This window comes from Caloenas nicobarica, chromosome 1, assembly GCF_036013445.1.
Source record: "Caloenas nicobarica isolate bCalNic1 chromosome 1, bCalNic1.hap1, whole genome shotgun sequence".
Lineage (NCBI taxonomy): Eukaryota > Metazoa > Chordata > Aves > Columbiformes > Columbidae > Caloenas > Caloenas nicobarica.
In genome coordinates, this window is record NC_088245.1 from 81,466,388 (window position 1) to 81,485,847 (window position 19,460).

At 34.6% G+C, this 19,460-nt stretch overlaps 1 protein-coding gene across 2 annotated transcripts in view; it reads right to left on the reverse strand.

Annotated features, from left to right (window-relative positions):
* Positions 1–1,716: 1,716 nt before the first annotated feature.
* Positions 1,717–19,460, reverse strand: part of AEBP2 (AE binding protein 2) — a 48,578-nt gene continuing 30,834 nt past the window's right edge. The window contains exons 5-9 of one of the 2 annotated variants that reach the window (XM_065638147.1): positions 13,167–13,291; positions 9,414–9,481; positions 5,268–5,381; positions 4,944–5,010; positions 1,717–3,639 (exon numbers count right to left, since the gene is read on the reverse strand). In XM_065638147.1, coding sequence (XP_065494219.1) covers positions 4,956–5,010; positions 5,268–5,381; positions 9,414–9,481; positions 13,167–13,291 — 362 coding nt within the window. In that variant the 3' untranslated portion in view covers positions 1,717–3,639; positions 4,944–4,955. The remainder of the gene's footprint in view (positions 3,640–4,943; positions 5,011–5,267; positions 5,382–9,413; positions 9,482–13,166; positions 13,292–19,460) is intronic. The other variant, XM_065638155.1, reaches the window with a different exon arrangement.

Consider the following 19,460-nt stretch of genomic DNA (forward strand, 5'->3'; position numbering starts at 1 on the left):
GCATTTCCTGCTTAAAGGTGCGCCAGAAGTAAAGATAACACAAGACACCCACAACCACATTTGAGATTTCTGAAACCCCTTGCTGGTGTCACCTGACAGTGAGGGAGTAAACATTCCATCCCTTGCCCTTTTCTGATCCACATGCTCAAGCATCAGCATCCACCTTAAAATGACAGTGTCAGTGTAGTTCAGGCACATAGTGGGCAAAAACAAATGTAGACTAAAGTCCCAGATCAAATTTACTGCCACAGCAACACTAACACAACAAAATCCAGACCAGGTTGTTCAGGGCTTTGTCTGGATCTTGAAAACTGTCAAGGACAGAGACTTCTAGGATCTCTGGCAGTAATCTGTTCCAACACTTCACTTTCCTCACAGTGGGGAAAAAAAAAACCCCTCCCATTTAAATCTATGACCACTGTCTTTCATTCTATTGCTGTGAAGTTTTAAGTGACCTTGGTTCCACCTTCCTGGTAACTTCTTATGTACTGGAAGGCTGCTGTTCAGTTCCTCAAAAGCCTTCTCTCTTCCAGGCTAAACTCGTGCAGCTCCCTCAGCCTCTCCTCATGGAGTACACACTCCAATGTATCTTGCCATGATTCAGCTTTAACTGTAAAAATCAGTCATTTTCATTTGCTCACCTTCTGTAATATGTTCAAGACAATACAGAACAACTAAGCAAAAAAGTATAAATTTAGGATGTTTATAAAGTTACTCATTAAAGCAGTCTGGAAACAGACTGCAAAGAGTATTATAACTATAGGTTTGTCTTGGTGACATTTCTCTACAAAGACAATAAACACTCCAGCTGGGAGGGAATGCATTCTGTAGGTAGTTGGAAAAATCTGCTAATAAAAAAAAAAAAAAATGTTCTTGAGAAAGACAAGAGGAAACCTCTATGTTACATCCCAAAAGAAAGCACATAGAACTACTCTAAAGAGGAGGAGTAAATTATTTCACTAACACTTTTCAAGAATAACAGTAAGAGCAATAGGAGTTTTTTTTTTTTTCAGAACAAAGTGATCAAAGTCTCCCAGCATGAAGTGCCAGTTCCATGCATCTGGTACTCTAACAAAACTGGAATTCATCTGGGGACACACATAAAAACTGCAGCAGAGCTTTAGAGGGACATGACTGTCATTTGAAACATAGAACACCACTGAATAATTACATAATTTGTAAACATAAACAACTTTCAAGCATAAAAACTCTTAGCTATTCTCTTTGATAACTCCAAGGTAAAAAAACCCACCAAAAATCGACTTACCTTTTGACTGCTACGGAAAGTTTAGTTAATTCCAGTGTATCCATTTGTTCACATGTTTTGAATTTTAACTGATTTTTCCTTCCAAGGCAGAAGCTGTACCATGAGAACATGAGATAATACTTTTCTCAAACCCAAGAAAAGAAAGTCACAGTTTACATGAGAAACACATGACTTGAATCCATTAATTCCCAACTGCGTAAAGGTATGCATGTTACTACTTACAGGGGAAACAGTCATATTTTTATATTTATCTTTGAAAAGTTCATTGAAATCTTACAATTTTGAAGCTAATGAGGTTTGTTTGCTTTGTTTTATTAGAAAAAATACTCAGGCAAGGTCTACAATCATCTGTCAATTATAAATGACTTACATGAACTCATGAAGCAATAAAATTAAAAAATACAAATACAAACTATATCTGAAACACTTCTATTTGGCAATTTTATAACAAATTCAAAAAAGAAACAAAGATTACGGATTACTTTATAGGTACAGAAAAAGCAGTAGGTGAAGTGCTCAAGCAAAAAACCAAAACAAAACCAAAAAACCAAAACACTGCATTTTTTCAAAAATAAAGTCACATCACTACAGACTTTATGAATAATACCCTTATTAAACAACCATTCCAGAACATCTTATATTAGTGGTGCTTTTAATCTGCACTTCATTTTGTTTCATAAGATTTTTTTGTGTATATAAGTAACATTTTTAACCCACTGTTGCTAAGCAAGACTCTCGTGTCAGTACCAATGCAGAATGCATCTGTATTATATTAGGATATGCTCACTTCTGCAACCAAAGGGTTACTTTAAGTTTTATTCTATTTAATAAAAATTTAGTGTAAAAACTGCTGGTTATTAGTTTCACTGTAGTAAATTCCTCCCCAATAAGGAGGACTAACTCTGCAGTTTGACTGCATATATCCATACAAATTTTACATATTAGTTCCTTCCAATAGTAAGGAAAAAACTAATTTCATGTTCACTATTAGAAAGGAGTGCCATGAATTAATTATGGGTACTATTCATCCCTCTAAGATTTCTGGGAAGGATGTTCAATGTATTTTTGTTCTTACAACAGATAACAACAGTAGTATATAGTCCCTTAGGTATGTAAAAGAAGGTTTTTTATTGTTAAGGAAGGTGCTTTTTTAAACAATTCTTCTGGCAGCACTAGTGAATTACAATATCCTTCAATATTATTTCTACCGTAATATATACATTTTAACTTTCATGCCTCTAGAAAAACATCTACAGTACATTTCATAATATAAAAATATATTACAAATCTGCTGAAATATTTACAAGCAATGTCCTATTATCTATATGCAACATTTTTGTCTCCATACAAAGACTAACAGGTTAGACACATTTCTATTTGTCAGTTAAAAAAATCCATGGCTTCTTGCTTATTAAGCAAGAAAATGATTTAACTTTCCTTTTCAAAGCCAACTTTGGTGCATAAAGGATTGATTTTCTAGATTACTTTTTTTAAAAAATACCATTTTCTTTACATCTAGAAAACATTACGCCAAATAAAAAAAGTATACTTTACAAGTGAATGGGGATCCTAAAGGGTCAAAAAAGTAAAATAAAACACCAATAACAATAACTGCTTAAGTAGAGGTTTTTCAAAAACCGTCCATTGATACGGATCACATAAAAGCAGATCTCATTAACATACTATGCTACTCCTGAAAAGGGGGTCAGACATACTGCAACACTCTTAACGTCTTTAAACCATACTATATGTATTCATAGTTGACTGGAAAAGACAAGCACTCCATCAACATTTGCTTAAACATTATAATCCAACATATTTTAAGGATCTGCAAAAGGACACGAGATTACAAATGACGAATGATTACTATCCACCATACTCAAAGGGCAATAGGATAATCCCTCGGTAGCTGTTTTATTGTCTGGCATGTGTTATATTTAGTTAACACTGACAAGAAGCCTAATAGCTTGTTAACAGTTCTCCTGGGAATTGTGAGTAAATGGTGATGGTTACTTTTTCTTTTCATCAAATATAGACTACTGTATTCACTAAAGAAAAAAGCAGCTTAAAGAAGCAAGCATGCAAAGCCTTTTAGTTGTTCCACTAAGTTGCCAGAAGAGTGTTTGCTCAGTCTCCCACTGTACCATTCCATGAAAATGTGGATATACAGTAATATATTAATATATTCCACGGAAGTATCAACTTCATTCACAGAATGTTTACACTAAGCATAAATATTTATCTAAGAAAAAAAAAAGGATGGGATTTGACTAATGTGCAACTTTATTTCTAAATCCATTGTCAGTGACTAAGACTGCAGGTGTCCCCACTTGCTTGGTTTTTACCTCTTCAACCTCTTCTGGGGCATTGTTCTGCAAAAGAAGATAGTACAGCTTTACATAAAGACACTGAGGTGTAAATTCAAGTCAGCTAGAATATACTATGAAATCACAACAATATAAAATCTATTTTCATTTAATTTGATTGAAAGTGAAAGCCATTTTAGAAGATACCATATTAATGTACTTTTCAGATAATTATTTCAAACTTTCTATTGGAGCCATCATTTTAGCATGACATTAACAGCTGCCACTGAACTCCCTTAACCACTTTTTTCCATTGGAGAATTTTGGTCTTCAGCTTTATTTCTTTGATCTCCCACGGGTGGTCCCAAAGCTCTTTTTAATCACGCACTGACCTATACTGGTAGAAATCTAGTACCACATTATGTGAGGGGACTTTAATTTTATTTGGGAGATATAGAAAGGGTTGCTCAGTTTTCTCCAAGGACTTAATCCCAAGAATCATTACATTTTTTATTTTAAAAGGTTGTTTTTTCTTTTCAAATCAAACTATCAAGTTCTGCAAAGGTAATCAATATAAAGATGATTAACGCCTAGATTAGATTATTAAACAGTCATTGTGTTAAGCAGTTTTAAAACACACAATCCAATTTCCTCATAACATTTTTATGATTTACTGTTAACATCAGTAACTCATGCTAAAGTAAGTATTTTAAATACTTACATTTAATAAGATAGCAGATATAGTATGATCATTTATTTTTATATTGTAAATCAAGTTTTCATTAATTTCATTAGTGAAATACACTGAATATTAAAGGTGAACTGAAAGGCTTATCACACATCAAGACCACAGATAAGTGTTCTAGTGTCTCCTTTAGACACGAGGTCACTGGATGTTACGGAAGAAACACAGGAACGCTGAACTTCAGTTATGGCAGAAAAACACACTTTTTTGGACCCATTTTCATGGATTTTTAATATAAACCCATAAATATGTATCTTTGGATGTTCGAAAACTTAAGAGTTAATTAAGCTTTTCAGATTACCTTTAAGAACTGTACACACACAGACCTGTGGGTATTAACAATTATGTGAGCACAGCAATAAAGAAGGGGGGGGGGAAATCAGGAAATTATAAGAAACAAGATGGAATAGAAGCCAATCTGAAATCCTAAAAACACAAGTGTGAATGCAGCTTAAAGACAAGTAACACATACTGTCCCCTTCTGTCCCCCTCTAAAGAATCTTGTATTAAAAAAATAACAGTACTTGTACACAAGTACATATTTCAAGGTAATACTGCATGTATTACAGTTGAATATAAAATATGTAAAGAAAAATTTGGACTTTAAAAAAATTGGTATACAAACCAGTATGTGATCTTAACAGAAGTGATCTTTCAGGATTCCACTGTATGTACCTCCTTTACTAGAATTTCTGTACACCAAGCACAAAAAAGTAAAATACACTTGGTAAATACACACATTCCCCGTTTCTCAGTAACTAGAGTTCAGTTCAAGAAGTAATTCTGAAACAACTTAAGACCTCAGAACTTAACTCCTGGACGCTGACAGGATCGAGGCTCCCTGGACTGGTGTATAATGCATTAGCAATCCCGATTTTCCAACGTCTAAGAGTTAAGTGAGGCTTAAGACTATATTTAAGTAAAGAAAGTTTCAAAATTAGGACGTTACCTGTATATGTTTGGGTCCAGAAGCAAGGCAGTATCTTTTGGTAGTTTTGATAAATGAACTACTTTAGTTTTTAACTGATGTCGCTCACTTTCATTTACCCACACATCAGGCAGACTATGAACAAATAAATAAAATAAAAATATTCAAAAAAGATCAACCGTTCTCCTTATCATAAAATTATGCGGTAAACTAGTACATATGAAGTTTTTTTAAGTAATCTTCACATTCCACTCGTTAAAAAGCATCTTCACTGGAGTGAGGAATAGACAGTCAATCTTTACACATTATACTTCAAAGTTTTTCAAGTTTTCAGTGTGAAAAACATACTCAAAAGAATTTAGATTATTCCAGAAGAATACTAAACCAAACATACAATGATAATGGCACTACATTCTCCATTTTAACAACTTAATGTGAAAATAGGTACCAGGGAGGAAAAAAAAAAGAAAACAAAAAAACACAACAAACAAAAAAACCACATCGACACAGATCTTTGAAAATATTTTACTGGGCATAAAGTTCTTTGATGCTGTAAAAAAAGTAAGTAAAGGTCAGAATATATTGCAGGCACTGAACTTCAAGTTACACTAATTTGCTTGCTCCAGGCAAGCACCACAAAATATTTTGGCTATGTAACAGTTCTCATAGTGAGATGGAATAAAACTTCATCTTTATTCATTAAAGGGAATTGTTGCTTCAGTGCCACTTGCAGTGAAACTTGGGGAAGATGGCTGGAAACGTACCCAATTGTTCTACATTTTGTACTTAAATTCTTTGAAACCAAGCGTGCCTACTTCAGAGTGGCGTTATTGCATTATGGTTTCTTTTGCTGAAAGCACATTGGTTGTTAAGGCCCTGCTGAGGTTTTCAGGTAACACATTGCTAAGAGAGACACTGGGCTTGCAGGGGTCATCAGTGTTTTACTGAAAATCCACTTTCCTGTCTCCCTCCAAAAATCAGCATTGACCAAGCCTCTGCAGAACAAACAAGTGATCCATTTTGCTTCCCACTACTGGATAAAAACAAAACAAACAAAAAATCCACACACGCAAACAAACAAAAAACCCCACAAACACAACATCCTCCTGAGATTATTTGCAGCCCACATGAAGTGATTTTTTTGTTTTGGTTTTTTAATTATTTTTAACATTACTTAGGAGCCAAAAATTAATTTCAGGTTGGAGAAAATGTTTTAAGTTTGTAATTAAGAATTCTAACATTTTGAAACAAGTTTCAAATTGAGAAACCAAACATTTAAGTCTATCTAAATGAAATAGTTCTTTCTCTGACCGAAGCTCTATGCAATTTGACAGACTTCTGCAAATTATTAAATTGAATCTCTGTTTTTCAGCAAAGAAAGTTAGCCGTAACTCAAATTCAATTTTTTGGGTAAGCCATCCAAAAAATGAAATTAAACGAAACAGAGAACTTCTATCCCAGGAAAAAGAGTTTCTTAAATGATACTTTTCCCTTTCTAGATGAAGGTGGAAGAAAAAAAGAAAAGAGGGGAGGTGAACCCACCCAGTAGGCAAACCATATATCTACTTATGTTAAATACAGATCATAAAAGGTGGAAAAAAAAATAAAGGCTTTTTTAAAAAATAAGCCAAAATTCGGTTTTTTGACAGGCAACATTGAACACATTTTTAGTAGAAGCTATATGCTGAAGATGCAAACTGATACAAACAGCAAATAAAACTTTTCACATGCGAAGACTATTTGAAATGTACATAAAGACACTAACTCTGTAAGCTAAGAAGTACTGGCACAAAGAATAAATTCCTGCTCTAAACCAACCAAACAAAAAATTGAAAAGTTATTTCAATCTTGTATAGGAAACTGGTTAAAGACTAGTATTTACTTTTCCTGAAAAAAATATTTAATATACAGAGAACCTGGAGCAGTTTAACAGTTTGTCAAGGTGACTCAGAGTAGAAAAAGTTAAATCATTATTACTAGCTCCATCTGAAAGGCTGATGAACAGCTCAGCACAATGGAAAGTAATCATCATCACTGCATTCAACTTTTCTGAAGTGTGTGAGTACATTCACTGCATAAGACAAAGAGAAGACATGAGCCATGATACAGCATTTGCTGTTCTTAACTGTAATAATCAAAATGAATCTATCGAACACTAAGTAATTCAAAACAACATCACTCAGTGCAGGAAATACATCCTTTATCTAACCCAGCTGAGATATAAGAATTATCAATATAAAACACTTTATTCCTTTGACCTGATGAAACAAATCTGCATTCTATTGGGGACGTCTTAACGTCATGGAATAACTTGTCTTATCCAATGCAGAAATTCTAATATTGTATTCATCTGCATGAGCAAAAAAACTTACTTGACTCTGTATTGGAAAAAAAGTTGGTTTTTTTTTTTTTTACTTTTCATGTTCCCAGAGTGTTACATGCTTTTAAAAAACATTTCTATCTTAACATGCAATTATCTGTCTTCATCTGTAACACTTCAATATGAATAATTTCAGGATGCTGTTTTGTGTAGTATTACCAGCCGCCTTAAAAGGATGCGAAATATGACACTTTTTACTAGAGTATTTTAGTTATTCTCTCTCAAAATTAATTAGAACTTGTGTCTAGAAGTGCTGCAATGAGCAACAAAAGCTACAGACACTTCAAAACTGCACCAAAATGCCAAACATTGCTGCAGATAACTTATCAGCAACCTCTTAGTCCTCTGCAAATAGAAGTTATAATAGATTCACACTTCCAAGTTCACACTACTGCACATGACTAATGCGAGACACTACGAACCTGAGTAATTCAAACCACTTCACCAAAGCAAAGGTAAATTTCTGTTATGCTAAGGCTTTGCATCACCATCCTACTCAATCACTTAAAAGCAGCACTGAATCTAAAAGATCTCTTTGTTCTAAAAGGTAATTGCATGAACTCTAACTACTTCATCTGAAACTTAAGGTATCCTTACCTAATTAATTCTACCAATTTAGAGATATCTTATTGGTAAAACTGAAGTTCCCTTTAAGAAAGAGCCTCTAAACCTCCATGTCCTTCCTGATTAATTAGCTATACGTCTTAGTGCAAACTAAATGTCTTAGTAACTTCCACCCTAATGTGAACTATACATCTCAGTAATTTCATCTGTATGCAGGACTATGGATCCAGGAATCTGTATGCAGGAGTATGGATCCAGGAAATAAATCTATTATAATTATTCTTACCTTCAAAAGGAAAAGTAGTTAATTGCCTTAAAACTTGTGAAAAACATGGAACATACAGCTACTGCCTCTCCTGAAAATACTCTGCCCACTGCTCTCCCACAGCATAGTGAAAACCAAACATTTATTCTACTTTTCTATAGAATTAAGATTGAAATATTTACATATAAATTCTTTCCTCTGCCAGAAGATAGGAGATCTCAGCTATTTCAAGTAAGTAGATAAATTATTTCTGAAATACACTTACTACTTCATATGTCCCAAGCCTATCCGAGGGCAGTTCCTTCATCCTGTATTACACACAAGGCTACGCATTTGGAACAAGGCAGGACTTTGAAAAACCGAGAGAAAAAAGTAGCCAAACATGCTGGAAGAATATTCCAAGCTTCAGTGGGAGAATTCAAAGAAGCAGCAATAAGAGATGGATATCTTAAAGGGCCAACTGTGGTTATTATACTGTTAAATTGTGACACCTAGGCAAAAATTCTTGTAGTTCTCCTGTTACACTGATGACTGTACATATTTCAATACCTCAAAGTATTTTAAGATCCTTATGAATGATTGGGTAAAACAAAGTTGTCTCAGTGATAAATTTCCTTATGTATATGGTTGGTAATACCAACCTGAACTCTCCATTCAGTAATTAGAGGACCTTGTTATTAATACGCATAGTGACAAAATGCATCAAAAATACCACTTCACATTTACCTGAACAGTTACCAGAGCCTAAAGACTTGAAAGTTGTAGTAAAAAAATCAATTAAATCATTTCTTATTATTTTCTAAACTTCTAAATTACCTTTTAAAAAGCACTTCTAAAACACGAAATCTAAATTAGATATTCAAAGGCATAACATAATTCAGTGACAGACAGTTCATTTACCCCACTGTAAATCCTCTCCCATTTGAATTCTATATCATATCACTAGCAATATACTCACATGTCCTCTGGTGTCCAATGAAGCAAGAGTTTTATTTTTCCAGAATCTTCTTTTCTTTTAGCTATTACCTGACAATAATTACATAAATCATAATTAAAATCAAATCTGCAGATTTTTTGCCCCAAAACTGTTGTTCTTGTTCAACTGAAGATTCACAAAAGGCAAACTGTTTCACTCTTTGAAAATTGTATTAATCTTATGTATGCGTAGAATGCATGTATCACTACTCAAGCCACTCTTGGCAAGGTTTAATATTTTCCTTTAATATTTGTCTACTCACTGGTCCCCGTTAAAAAACGGGTGCATCCAGTAAGCAGCCTTCTGTCTTTTAAAATAGTTCAATTTTTCAAGCAGCTACTCCAAAAACTTTGAAGAACATACATTCCTCTACAAATATGCTCACATTGTTCCACAAGATGTCTATAGAAGATGTGACAAACTGATGCAGCTTATAGATTAATTACAGCATGGAACAGGAATAAAATCTTCTCTCACAAATGCTTTGACATCCTGATTCATAATATGTATAACTAGGTAACCTTTACTCATTCCTTTCAACACCTAAACCAAGCACTGAATGAGGCAAAGCAAAGGCTACTTGGAAGAACTCACAGGCTTACAGGGATTGTTTAATGCACACATAAGAAGGACCCCCTTAACACTGTAGAGAGTACACTCGCTACTATTGTTATATGAATGACAAACCAAATGACATGTCAAAGACTTGTCAACAACTGATACAGTTTAAGCAGAACATATGTACTCCATGGGTAATGTCCAGGACAAGAAGAATGTACTGTTTTCTCAGAGTTTCTCATACTAGCTCAGAGTAGACCAGCACATAAGCTACTCTCACGGAGAATAAAGTTTTTAGGTGCAGGACCTGGAAGCTAAACTCCCACCTTTAGCCAAGATAAAGTTAGAAATACACACACCAATAGTATAGGAGAGAAATCTGTCCATTTGTGTACAAATATGTTGTTTAACATCAGCTTTCAAAAGGTATCCCAAAGATTTATAGTATCCAGGAAAACAGGGAAAGGTCGTTTGCTTCCTCTTCTATTGATTTACCCTCAGCTTCTCCTCTACTACACATCACAATATTTCATACAGATTTTCCTACTTGTTTCAAACACCAGTTCTCCCACCTTCCTGCACCTCTGAGCATAAAACGCTTATTAGATCTTTGAAAGATTCTATACATAGCCACTGAAGATACTGTAAACACCAAAAACTTTACTGGAGAACCTTTAAAACACAGAAATACAGAAAGGTGGCAATTGATCTTTATGAAAAAGCCTATTAAAATCTAGCATATAGAAAGTGAATAGTGTAGCCCTTTAAAAATATGATTTAGCCAGTAGATGTATGCTCAATACAGCTTTATTTGAAAAAAAAAAACTCTTACTATATTTGCCAGAAAGAAAAGTGAAATTTAAATTAACTCTGTGAAGGAAATGTGCATCAAAGTTGTCTCAAACCAGAAATGGAGTTCTGCTGACCTCTTCTGGAAAAAGAAAAAAAATTCACTCTCTAAATTGATATGTATCTCACTTTATTCACTTACTGTGTTTCAAAGTTTCAGGAATTCGAAACACATGTAACTAGTACATGATCGCTGAACTGAAATACCTAAAAAAGCTAAAAACCAGTGAAGAACAGCTTAGTATTAAAATATTTTAGAGAATTAACTCTAGGCATTTCAAAAAGCTGGGCGGGGTAAAGCTGAGGACAGGATAACCTATAAGCTACATTTTTAATCAATGTAATATCTGCACTTTAGATTAAATAGAAACATTTGACTTTTTCCATCTGACAATTCAGAGAATCAAAGTACCAAGAATTTGACTCCAATTAAAAAAAACTAAGCAGAAAAAAAAAATTAATGAAGTGAAAGTTGAACTCTGGATAGCAAAAACATTTCTTCAAAAAGGCTTTAGTGATGACTGCATTCTACAGCTTTCCATATCTATAAAGAAAAAGATGTGTTTGAAAACATATGTCTACAAAAAGCAGTGCCTTTTCATAGGAGATGAAAGTTATATACAGTGACTGTTCAGAAATTCTTGATATTAGTAATTTTTCACTAGGATATCCATCCTGTAAAATACTGACATTATTCTTATGCTGCATAAAAAAATAAATCTACATCATTTATGTCAGTTTTCAGACAGCAAGAAAATTCTATCTTCATATTTTTCGCCTTTCAAATTAATGCCCTTGGTAATTACGCATTTTTTATTCACCTGAAGGTGGACCATACAAACATATTAAGCTATTTATCCAGTCACCATTCAAATTCAATGTCCTAATGCTTGCACGTTATGCAAAATGTGTTTGCATCTGGGGTGACCATTAGCTCTGTATAACAGTGTACATCCACGAGATCATTTCTATTCTACCTTTTTGTTTTAAAGCAGATTTTAGGCTGAGTCTCATCAATATAGCTGATGTGCAGCACAAGCCCAACACACTAAAACAGCACGGCAAATGCAGCATAGGGCTGGAATCTTAGAACAGTTCTGCCACTGGTACAACCTCTCCCACAACTGAGATCTAAGCAGTTTCAGATCTAATCAACACCCTATCATCTTGAGTGCCCCATGTATGGGTAAGCTAAAAGGATTTTCACCACTTCCAAGTTAATTCAAAGCAGTTTTAGAGCACGTTCCTCCCTCTAATTCCATCTCTTTATGAATTATTCCAATAGCCAGAAGTGAGCTTCCACAACAAAGTAGTCTGTCTGGATAACCTTTCAGATTAAAACAAGATTTGAATTGGAAGGGAATCTGCTTTTCTCGCAGCACTGTAAAATCCATGTTGGCCAGGAAAACTAGAATGAGATTTAAATACAGTAACAGCTAAGACACCTGCAAATTTCCACTTGCAGCTGGTGTTCAATACACATGAAGTTCATGAGAAACCACTTGGGAAAACATTCTAACACAGGCCACAGATATTTCCAATAATCATCAGTCTTGTAGAACAGGACAAAATAAGTTTCATGCATATAAAATCATCTTCTATGTATGGCAAGAGACTGACAGTTCAGTAATTTGAATCATGTGTTACAGTTAAGCCATAGCTGAAGACACAGCAGTCAGGCATTCTTTCCTTGGACTGCAGTTCACCTCACACTAGGTCTGTCAATTTACAAAGCACCTATCCTATCCACAAAAAAGGGAGATTGATAAAATAGGATATGGAAACAGGACTAAAGGCCAGTTCCCCACCTGGTTCTTGCCTCCTTCTAGCAATTCACTGACATTTTGGTGGTAAGTTTATTAAAAGAAGCAAAGGGGGACAACAACACAAGGACTGTATCTTTTAAACTGAAAAAAGTAATAAACGCAAATTTCAGATCAGCATATTTGAAAATTCAATTTTACAACTACCCTCAAAATATTCCTTGTGACTAATTAGCACTGTTACTCATGACTATGGGAATGCCATCTGAATTGCATTCTTATTCAGAAGATATAACCAATTTTTTCTACAACACATACTTGCTGTTATATATTTCCCCAAGTGTATCAGACAGGAAATGTTGCAAGCTACTCAATTTGTGAGCTAGAACAACTACTAACAGTACTTTTTCAAAGTTAATTTACTAAGAGCAATGGACAAATCAACAATGTAAAATACTCACTATTAAATGCCTAGAGCAGTAAGAGGAAAACAGAAATCTTTCTGAACTATTAGATTTTTCAGACACATAGGTCAACAAACAGAATGCATAATAAATATACTTACAGTACTATGAAATACAACACTGTGGCCTTTTCCTAAACTTTCTATATGTGCTGAGAGGTTAAAGCAGATGGCTCGATGTCTTATAGCATCCAGTGTTTGCGCATCAAAGAAGTCATGAGGTCTTGCTAGAAAAAAAGGAAGAGATCCTTAGTGTTGAGTACATTGAAAGCATTGAAACACACACAATCACCTAAATAATTCTGAAGTGTCATCAGTAAATCATTTATCAGTATGGCAGTAGCACTACCTTGTCAACAAGTTGTAAGCATTAATTTAACTGAGAGGAATGACTAGAAGATGGGCATAATTCATTTAAGTTTTGTCAAAACATTGTCAAAATAGCTGTTTCATTTACAAGGACTAACTGAATTACACTTGCTCATTTTTTAAGTTTCAAGTGAATTCTATTATTGCTTAATCTTCAAAATTAAGAATTCATTAATTTTGCTGAGTACCTCTGGGAACATACATTGCTATCTTCAAAAAAAAAAGTCTCAGTACAAAGAAACTAAACCCAGAACTCATTAATAAATGTGAGATCTAATTTAATGCAAAAACAATCCAGTTAGTTTGTGATGTTTATGGGAACCTAACTGGCCAAGTCATCTTTACAGAACAGCTAATAGTTACAACATTACTGCTATGACTTTTTAAAAAAATAGTATTTTAGTTCTTCAAAACATTATCATGTATACAACCAACATCTTAAAAGCAGAATTATACCCATACCTTATTTCTTAACATTACTAAAAACATTCTGATCTAATTTATAATCACTAAAAAGCCCAGATATTTCCAGTGATTACTGGGATGCTGTAAGGAGATCAACAATGGCATTGGAAACAAAACTGCGTGGTACTGCAGTGGGACACAAAGCAAAGGATTACAAATTGTTGTGAACACACAGAAAATACCAGCTCAAGAAATTTTTTATCTCCAAGGAGAAATAATGCTGAATAGTCACTTGAAAAACTCCACACTGCTAGATATGTTTCTTTATATGTAAAAGTTGTCATTCCATGTTCTTTGCTTATTAGTAAACAGATTATTTTCTAGCCAAGAAGCATCAACTGCATCACATACTACATTTCAACTTATGAATAAAACGAAATTAACATGCATCTGATATTTCACAAGTAGTCTAAAAGCAGCATGCACTAATAAAGCCCTTTTCTATTAAGTGTTTCTTGAACAGTAAAAAATTATTGAATTCTAATTTGGAGTGTAAAGGAAGTTTATCAATTCTACACTAAAAGTACTTCAACTGAAAAACAACTGCTACTAGGCACATACTTGCATACTGTTAGAAATACTTCATACAATTTTTCTGAAAATAAACCATATAGTACAGTATGAAAATATCCAGATTTTTTAAGCCTTATTTGAGAGCAGTAATTCTCTATTTAACACACTGAAATTAAAACTAAGAATAGGAGTTGATATTACATTATTAACTATATATCCTGTAATCTGCAAAAGCAGTGCTTCAGGGTTCTGTTGTCTTCATTTAAAAAAACTTCTATATTCCTTTTCGCCAAGATTATCTATCTCTTATTTCAAAACAAATTACAAATTCCACTTAAAGCTAGTATTGGCTACACTCCTGGGACTAACTGTTGTTAAGAATTCATCTGTATCTTATGTTCTGTCCTTACTCTATCTCAGCTGGACACTGCCAATTAGGCGATCATCTTATTGAAACGTTTTCTTGCTGTAAGTGTAATGTAGAAGCGCAGCTCATGCTGCAGGTGGTCAGTGATGCAAGCATACAAATATTTTATAAATAAATACGAAGGAGGCATGGAGGGTGGAAAAGACAACCCCAAATTTTTGCTTTTGGTTTCATACAGCAAATTTCTTCAGGATTTACCACTGGATAACATTCAACAGATGCAGAAGAAACAGCACATTTGTCAGAGGCATATGAATAGTTTTATTTATTCCTTACTGAGTGTTAATGCTGCATCTTCCATGTATGTTAAATCTATTCCATCGACATTTTTTCCAGAGTAACATGTCTCCCTGATTAATACAAGTTCCAAGTACGCATCAGTTACTTCAGTCAAATAAATTAAAATCTTCATACCACTAGCCTACTAAATGAAATTCCAAGTCTTATGTAACTAACATTCTTACTGTAAATTCCATGAACAGTAAGTTTCCTTATCTCACTTAAATTTCTCCAGTAAACTCAATTATCATGCTTGTTAATGACTATAGTGTCATCTTTGCTACTGGAAAAGCAAGTGACAATATTGCAAATACAATCTTAGGTTCTCCAAAATTCTTTGAGGTAGCTTCAGAATAGCAATGGTATGATCTATTTTAGAGGTACACACTTTCAATATGTTTGGCTCTATACATCTAAATGACAGACTACACGGAGCAGTGAATGTGTTTAACACTATCCAGAAGAAAGTTACTAGCTGTAATCCTGAATTACTCTGCAATATCAAAATTCATATGACAAAAGAGATGGTCTCTATAGCACCACTAATGTAAGCAGCTACTGTAAGTGTCTACAGTAAAACATGCTTTCATCATAAAAGTACTAATTTCCAAACCTAAAAGAATGCATACTGTTTACAGACAGGAAAAGACAAATACAAAACAGTTTAACAATGGCAAGTTCTTAAGAAAGAAAAAAAAAAAGTAACAGTTAAGAAGTCTCTTTATAGACTAAGTTTTTGTCATGTATGAAGTAACAGCAAAGTCTCCTTTTTTATTTATGCATTGTCTCTCAGGAGGGTGTTAACCTTGAGATATAAAACACAGGTCTATATAGAGGAAGCAAATTTATTGATTTGCTGTATTTAAACTGTTAAGAATTTATACATGAGGATGCCTCAACAGCAACATGCATTAGCAATCAATTGCCAATAAATATTTAGCAAGCCACTTACACCTTGCAAAAAAAGCTAGGGTCTAATTAAAATACGATGATGTTTAAAGAACACATTGACAATGTTTTTTCAGGAGAAAAAATTGGTTTATGATGCAAACCTGTTTTCATCAAATGACTCTTTGTGAGTAATTTAAACAGACTGTATGCTATCAAATAGCATCTTGCTTTACACTCATTTGTCATAATATCTTACAACTCAACTTGCAGAGAACCTGGTATGTATGTTCAACACCTCTCCTTTCGGATCCTCTTAAAAATATGTAGATACAGAGTACATTAAGCTAGGAACACAGATTTAGACTGAAAAATACTTAATGTTGTTATTTTTCTACTTTGGCTTCTAAAATAAGGGTCCTTGTCCCCCTTGTTCTTGTAAAGACAAAATACACAAACTCGCGTACTTCATTCTTCAACTAAAACTACACCAAGAAACAGAAAGACAAGCAAAACTGTATCAGCCCTTTGTAAAGTTCACCTAATCAACAATAATCCACACAAAGTTTGAAAGAAAAGCTACCACTACTTAGCATTTTCAGAAAATGCCATCAACTGTGGATACATTTCTGGGTCACATACTCTCTAGAGAAATACATTACAGTAGTCAGTTCCCAACTCAGTTGCAGATGATTTTTGCCTTAAGGCGAAACTCTACAGCCAGTATTGCATTTGTCTCAAGAGGCAAGAAGATAAGAAATTGCTCAAGCAGCTGTCATTTTTTTCCTGCACAACACTTGATCAAGACAGCAGACCATTCAAGTACTACAGTTTGGTCTTCAACATTCCCATAATATTTACTAATAACATTTTTGCCACAGATTCATTCAAGAATTCTGCAGTACATTCTTATTATGACTAAAACATATTAGCAGGTAATTCGAAGTTTTAACTGTTAAGCTCTGATTTGAAACTTTAAGTCTACAGTGTTCATCAATTACTAATAAAACACCTATCCAAAAAACTACCGGGGGGAAAAATCGAATCAAGATGCATTATATCAGCCACCTAACGAAATCAATATGGAAAAGCAAGTCAAGATGCAACTCGGAAATCTCTGAAAGTGAAAATTTTGAAATTACAAGTCTTAGACATCTGTATTTCGTTTGAGTAACACAGTGAACATTTCAAGGTAATAATTCAGGGACCTACAATTATTTCAAGTAAGTCTCTCATTCACTGCCTCTAAGATGAACCAAAAGGATACTGCAAAGTGACCACATAATGCTTCATTGATCAGCCTTCCCTTCTGGAACCTTCTTATTTACATAGATTGCTAGACTAAAAGGGAAAGCTCTTTGAAAGTAAAATTATGACAACAACAAAACCAGCTTTCTACCTTCTTTGAATGTTGAATCAGTGTCAATATTAGAGGAATTCACTTGAAGTTCACACTTTTAAGATGTGTTTAATGATATAATATGCTCACATATATTTTAACAATACCCAAACATAAAAAAAAAGTACAAGGAAAAAAAGAAAGAATCACCATAACTGAAGTTAACAGGGCTTCTTCTAGCACCAAACTGCACAATTGTCACACACTGTAGAAATAAGGTACAGGAAATACACTTTTCAAGACAGAAACATGATCACTGCTTCATAAATTTCAGTTGCTTAGAACACAGATGAGCTATTAAAAGAATAATCACAATCATGTGATATAGAGCAATCACCTAAGACCACTAGTAGGTGCATCCACTATTGCAGTACCATTTGAATAACTAGTAACTGTATTTCTTCACAAGAATGAAAGAACAGTACAGTGAACTGTTCTGCCAAAGAAGAGTTCTGAAAAAATAAAGACTGTAATTGCTGACCCAGCAAAGCAACACAAGTTTTCCGGCACACCATCACTAAAATCCTACTGCCAGCCCCGAGACCAGAGTGAAATAATTGTCTGCTTGTGAACAAAGTTCCATTTCTGTGGACAGTACAAGATATAAGAGGTCCAGTGATCCATAAAAGGCAGCATCACAGAATCACAGAATGGTTGGGGTTGGAAGGGACTTCTGAAGACCATCTAGTCCAACCCACCTGCTAAAGCAGGTTCACCTAGAGTAGACTGCATAGGAATGTGTCCAGATGGGTTTTGAACATCTCCAAAGACGACTCTACAACCTCTGTGGGCAGCCTGTTCCAGTGCTCTGGCATCCTCAAAGTAAAGAAGTTGCTTCTCCTGTTTAGATGGAACCTTCTGTTCTTCAGTCTGTGCCTGTCGTCCCTCATCCTATAGTTGGGCACCACTGAAAAGACTCTGGTCCCATCCTCTTGAAATCCACCCTTGAGATATTCATAAACATTTATAAGATCCCCACTCAGTCTTCTCCTCTCCAGGCTGCACAGAGCCACTCTCACTCTCTCCTCATAAGAAAGGTGCTCTAGGCCCCTAATCATCTTCGTAGCCTGCCCCTGGTCTCTCTCCAGTAATTCTTTGTCCTTCTTCAGCTGGGGAGCCCAGAACTGGACACAGCACTCCAGATGCGGCCTCAGCAGGGCAGAGGAGAGAGGGAGGAGAACCTCCCTCGACCTGCTGGTCACACTCTTAACACACCCCAGCATACCATTGGCCTTCTTGGCCACAAGGGCACATTGCTGACTCACGATCAACATGTTGTCAACCAGAACTCCCAGGTAAAAATTGATGGAAGTTTTTTCTTCAGCTGTTGACATACTAGCAGGAAAAAATCCAAATGGGTTTTCACATATCTCTACTCTAAAACGCAACTGTCATAGTAACAGTTTAAAATTAGTGAATAATCAGTTCAGTCCTGCATTCAAAGCAATTATAAAACAAAGCTATTTTTTATAACAATTGTCTATTCTTTCCTAACTATTTCTGTACATTACAATCTCTACATAAATTTGACGTGGTTATTAGTCTGATGCTAGGACAACTGGAATCAAACAACTGGATTAAAATGGACTAGAAAAGGTACTGGTTAAGTGATTACTCCATCCTAGAGGAAACAATTCCCACTTTAAATAAAACACACTTCTAAGCACATTGATTCACGTAAGTTTAACGAACATCAACGGTGTCAAGAAAGATTTTAAAAATGTAGCAATCAAATCTGCCCAAAATTAGATCTTGGTTACACTCATAAAACTGTCATTAAGCTAATGAAATGTTGTGCTTAAAAGAGAGCTTATATAACACGTGCTTATCTCCGATTTATATGAATCTGCAATCTCTGTCTGCAGTACTAAACTCCAGATCTCTTCATCACTAAACAGAACATTTTCCAACAGCAATAAAGCTAGCAAAAGGCGACGTGAAAATTAAAAACTCAAACTGTTGCTCACAGAAAACCGATCTTTTCTGCTGAACACATAGATCCTTTACCCCAAAAAGGAACACTAGCAGAATGTGGAACTGTATTACTCCATGACAC